General features: G+C 32.7%; 1 protein-coding gene across 1 annotated transcript; it reads left to right on the forward strand.

The window, feature by feature from the left end:
• The first annotated feature begins 1343 nt into the window (after positions 1–1343).
• Positions 1344–4898, forward strand: LOC131635873 (F-box/kelch-repeat protein At3g23880-like). The gene is made up of 3 exons (XM_058906506.1): positions 1344–1405; positions 3119–4247; positions 4776–4898. Exons 1-3 carry the CDS (start codon positions 1344–1346, stop codon positions 4896–4898), a joined length of 1314 nt encoding a protein of 437 aa, XP_058762489.1.
• Positions 4899–5672: the final 774 nt, after the last annotated feature.

The following is a 5672-nucleotide window of genomic DNA, read 5'->3' on the forward strand; positions in this document are numbered from 1 at the left end:
AGTCTCTTTAATATTGCTTCCCTCACAAATCTGTTTCACAATTATTCTCTCGCTTCCGGTCAAGTCATCAACAACTCTAAATCCTTGATTTATTGTGGTTCAATGTTGGATCATAGAGCGAATCACCTCTTGCAGCTCACGGGTTTTAGAAGAGGTTACTTGCCTTTTGTTTATCTGGGGGTTTCCATTTTTAAAGGTAGGGTCAAGTGTGCTCATTTTAAGGCCTTGGCGGACAAAATGTTATGAAAGTTGGCTGCTTGGAAAGGTTCTATGCTCTCTTATGCCTACAGAGTTACTTTGGTTTGTTCAGTGATACATGGCATGATTTATCATTCAATCTCTTCTTATTCTTGGCCGGTTTCTTTACTTAGAGAGGTCAAGAAACTTCATATGGAGCAGATCCATTAATTCCAAGAAGCTTGTCACAGTAACTTGGAGTAAAGTCTGTCAACCGAAAAAATACGGCGGTATTGGTTTGTGCTCTCTCATTGTTCTCAATAATGCTTCCAACCTGCGCCTATGCTGGGATTTTTCAAACAGTAAGGAGGATTGGGCCTGTCTTCTTCGTGCTAGGGTCTTAAGAAATTTTGGGATTATTCGTCATCATATTTTCTCGTCCATCTGGAGTAGTTTGAAACCGAAGCTATCTTGTTTAAATTCTAATATTTCCTGGGTGCTTTGAAAAGGCGATAGAGTTCGGTTTTGGAAAGACGCTTGGTGTGGGATTCCTTTAATTGACATAAATAATTCTCAACTTCTCACTTCTAATGGTATTGATGTGGACATGCTGGCAAGTGATCTTATTAGCAATGGTGCTTGGCACATTCCTCCCGACTGGTTCACCTTACTGCCTATTCTTCTTCCGGTAATCTCGAATTTTACTCCTAGCATTTTTCAGGACACAATGGTTTGGCCTTCAGCTGTGGACGGAAATTTATTGATGAAAGAGGCTTATAGATTTAAAGCTTCTCCCTCTATCAAATTGAATTGGGCTGGTAGGATATGGAATTCCGACATTCATCCCTCAAAAGCTCTTTTAGCTTGGAGAATCATGCATGATAAGATTCCTTCGGACGATGCCTTGCAAACTCGTCGTTGTACTACTTGTTGTATGTGTAGTATTTGTAAGAATAGTTGTGAGATATCCTTCTACATTTTCTTTGTTTGCCCATATGTTGTTAAAATTTGGAGTTGGTTTCGTAATCTTTTGCATTCGCCTATTCCTAGCTTCTCGAAGGACACAGTTTAGGATTTGTGCCATTGCAGCAACTCTCCTAAATGCTCCCTCATCATCTAGGCTATGATTGTCAGCATATTCTCTCATATTTGGCAGATTCGTAACAATGCGAGATTTCTCAACAAGTCTCCGCCGATTCAGCCAAGTTTTTCCAGCATCATGGCTCAGGTTCGTTTGATTGAAAACAACTCCTCTTTGCACGCTTCTTCTTCCATTATCCCCGGGCTCCCAAGATTGTTGAAGTCCTTTGGAAGCCCCCTATTTTGGATTGAATTAAGTGTAACTGTGATGGTTCTTTCGATAACAATGTTAGTGGTTGTGGCGGCATTTTCATAAACTCTCTTGGTAACTTTCTTTTAGCTTTTTCCGAACCTACTTCGTAACCTAATTCCTTACATGCGGAATTCTCTGCAGTTTTTAGAGCCATTGAGCTAGCTAGAGATAGAGCATGGTTGAAGCTTTGGATTGAGTTGTGGTCCAAGCATTTTCAAAGGATACTCTGGTTCCTTGGCAGCTTAGAAACAGGTGGTTAAATTGTAAACATATTATAGAGAACATGTCTTTTGTGATTGCTCATATTTTTCGAGAAGGTAATACCTGTGACGACTTTTTTGCTGATCTTGCTCGCACGGCCCCGTCTCTCACTCTTTTTGATGCCATCTCCTTGGCTATTAAATGTGATTTTATAAAAAATAGGTTAGGGATGAATTTTTTCAGATTTATTAATTCTTGAGAGGGTTTTGGCCTATTCCCCCTGTCCTTTTTGTGTATCTCCTTTTTTTTATATATTATACCCTTATTAAAAAAAGTTTAAAATTTTGAAAAATAAAAATAAAAATAATCCTATAAATAAAAAGTTGTAAACTACAATATTCATTTTAGTTGTTGAAAATATTAAAAATCAGTCGAATAATGCTTACGAGGAAAAAATATCACTTTAGTAAAAAAAATAAAATAAATAATGTAAAATTGGAAAAATAAGTTGTCTAGATAATCCAAAACATAGAAGTATATTGTTATTGCTTGTTAGCCATTATATTCAAATGTATGGAGTCTGAGTAAATGGTAATATTCTTGAATTATATTTCCTTTCATACTGATATTAGATTATTATTTAAATATGAATTTTTTTTAATAAGCAATATTATTTAAAATTTTGAAAAATAGTTTAAAATTTTGAAAAAAAATCAAAATCCTTCTATCAGTAAAAATTTAATTTTAGGGTTAGAAAATAATGAAAATAAATAGAATAATTTTTATAAATAAAAAAATAATAGTCTAGTTATAAATTGAAATTTTTTTTGTAAGATTAGAGAAAAAAAAGTTGTCCAAATATTCCAAAACATAGAACTACAAATATAGTGTATTAATATTATTGCTTGTTATTAGCCAATATATTCAATGTATGGAGTATGAGTAAATGGTAATACTATTTAATTATATTTCCTTTCATATTGATAATAAATTATTGTTTAAATATGGATATTATATTATTATTGCATGTAACCAATATATTCAATGTACGCAATATGAGTAAATGGTAATATTGTTTAACTATATTTCCATTCCTATTGATATTAAATTATTATTTAAGTTATGGAAATATAATATAATTGATCTTATTTTAATTTAAATTACCTATTTTTAAAATATTCTATCAATGCAAAATATTTTTAAAATTTTGTAAAAAAATCAAAATCGTCCTATCACTAAAAAATCAGACTTAAAATCATATAATAGAGATAATGTATTATTTCCTTCTATTTTAATTTACTTAAAAATACTATCAAAAAATAAATAGATTGAAAGGTTATATATAACTTTGTTTGCACTTATTTCTAATAACACTTTTCAATATATCTTATGTTTTCGTTGTTTTAGGTTCTATTTCATAATGGCCTCAAGAAGCCAAGCCGGCGTTATTTCCAATCATCCTCTAAGTGAAAAAATAAATCAACCATCGTATTCATTATCTTCCTCTTCGCTTTCTAATCCTAACAATTCACTTGTTTCACTAACTTCACTTCCAATTGAACTTGTATCAGAAATCTTTTGTAGACTTCCAGTGAAGCTTCTCCTTCAACTTCGATGCCTCAACAAATCTCTAAATTCTTTAATCTCTGATCCAAAATTCACAAAAAAGCATCTTCAAATGTCAATCACGCGCCACAACGTCGTCTTAAAATCCAAAGATAAGTCCCATGTAATCTCTTACCCACTTCAATCCATTTTTAACTCAATCATCCTTAACCCTACCCAACATGATATCCCTTTCAACGAAAAACACTTCAACATCATCGGATCTTGTGATGGAATCCTTTGTTTAGTTGTCAACCTATTCTCTGTTATTCTATGGAACCCTTCCATTCAAAAGTTCAAAAGGTTACCTTCTTTGAAAAATCCATTTCAAAGAGATAGAGATGTTAATGTGGAATATGGTTTTGGATATGATACATCAATTGACATTTATAAGGTGGTTGCTATTTTTATTAATGCTAGTGTTAAAAAAGCTAAAATTAAGGTTCATGTTTTGGGTACTAATTCTTGGAGAATGATTCAAGGGGATATCCCTGTTCCGGTTATTGGATCATTGTGTTTTGTGAGTGAAATGTTAAATTGGTTGGATTATACTGATTATAATATTATCTCTTTTGATATGGTGAATGAATCATATAACAAGTTTATGCTACCTAATTATGGAGTTGAAAATATAGCTAGTGTGGTTTTAGATGTATTGAAGTGTTGTTTGAGTATCATAGTTCAAAGATATGATTTTTGTGATGTTTGGCAAATGAAGCAATATGGAAATGAAGGGTCATGGACTAAATTGTGTCGAGTTTCTTTTCCTTCGTTTGTTACCCATGCTAAGGCATTATGGATTTTCGACGATGATCAATTCTTGCTGGTACGTGAAGAATTATTGAAAACGGATATGGTTGCTTTCGATATTAATAGTAGTAGTTTTATGATTCCAAAGATGCAAATTAGTGATGGCTTGGTTTACGCTAAAGTGTGTATTGAGAGTTTGATATCACCTGATTATTGATGTGAGGATGTAGATCCCGTATTATGTTATTTGAACAAAAGAATAAATTTAAACTTCAATGTTTGTTTTCCTTTATATTATCAAACTACAATTTAACTTATGTGACATTTAAAAAATTAATCCACCGCTGTTGTGACATAAAAAAATAAAGTAGATAATGGGGCAACAATACATTAATATTTATTTTCTTATATTTCTTAAAGTTTATTTTCGTAATTTTGTTCTCTACCATTCTATTTGTCTTCTCTTTTTATTTATTTAATCTTTCAACATAATATCTTGAAAATCTTATAAATTTCATTTAACATATTTGCAATGGAAAATTGTTTTAACAACAAAAATTATAGACAAAAAAAATCGTGCAAATAAAAAAAAACAATAATTCTATTTTTTAAACACATTAAAGAGCACACTTATAGTTCCTATTCTTCTCTCCTGAGAAGCTTGATCTTTTCTTTTTCTTGGCTATTGATCCAACAAAAATTATTACAGATGAAAATGTCAGACCCTAATATTGAGGGTCTATCGATACATGATGAAGGCGAAGAAGAAGGTTTCTGTTTTGATGTGAAAAACGGTAGCGTTGAAGCGGTTGATTTTGCTGGTGTCTTGTAAGAAGGTTCTTGTGTGATAGGCCATTCCATGTGAAATCAATGAAAGAAATAGTGGTAGATATGTGGAGATCGGTGAAGGGGGTTACAATCGAAGAAGCAAAAGAGGGCTTATTCCTATTCCATTTCTCTCGCAATCTGGATATAGAAGTTGCATCGAATGGGGGTCCTTGGACCTTTGATAGTTATTCACTGATTATGGAGAGAGTTCAGGTGGGACCTCTTAATCATTTTAAATTTTGGGTTCAAGTTCATAACCTTCCGATGGGTCTTATAATGGAGAAAGTTGGGAAAGCTAAGGCGAATTATATCGAGGTGTTTGTGGAATACGACAAGAACAATAACACTAGCTTCTGGCGACAGTATATGAAATTGAGAGTCAAGATTGATATAAGACAATCATTGAAAAAGCATACAAGAGATAAAAACAAGGGAGGCGAATGGTGTATCGTTAATTTCAAATATAAAAATTTAGTCGCTTTTGTTTTGTGTTTGGAATATTCTTAGGCCACTTTGAGTAGAGGTGTGAAGTTCTCTTTGCTATGGAACAAGATGATGGAGTACATGGATGATCGAGTGATATTCGGGCGGAGAATCAGTGGTACGAGAGAGGAATATCTTTAAGGTAGTTGAAAGAAGAATACAATTGCGGTAGTGAAAAGGTAGAAGATCCTATAATGATAAGTGAAATTGAACATGAAGGTGAGAGGGTCCACACACGTTAGAGGCACAAATTATTCGTTCAACAGTTATGAAGCATAATGGTGATTTTGAATTT

The sequence above is a fragment of the Vicia villosa genome, unplaced genomic scaffold (genome assembly GCF_029867415.1).
Source record: "Vicia villosa cultivar HV-30 ecotype Madison, WI unplaced genomic scaffold, Vvil1.0 ctg.001583F_1_1, whole genome shotgun sequence".
NCBI lineage: Eukaryota > Viridiplantae > Streptophyta > Magnoliopsida > Fabales > Fabaceae > Vicia > Vicia villosa.

What these genes read in the sequence shown, in the direction of transcription:
- LOC131635873 (XM_058906506.1), top strand. Translation starts at nt 1,344, where the DNA reads ATGCGAGATTTCTCAACAAGTCTCCGCCGATTCAGCCAAGTTTTTCCA. An exon ending in TTTCCAGCATCATGGCTCAG is followed by an intron (nt 1,406 to 3,118) that starts GTTCGTTTGATT and finishes TCGTTGTTTTAG; the next exon opens with GTTCTATTTCATAATGGCCT. An exon ending in ATGGCTTGGTTTACGCTAAA is followed by an intron (nt 4,248 to 4,775) that starts GTGTGTATTGAG and finishes AAATTATTACAG; the next exon opens with ATGAAAATGTCAGACCCTAA.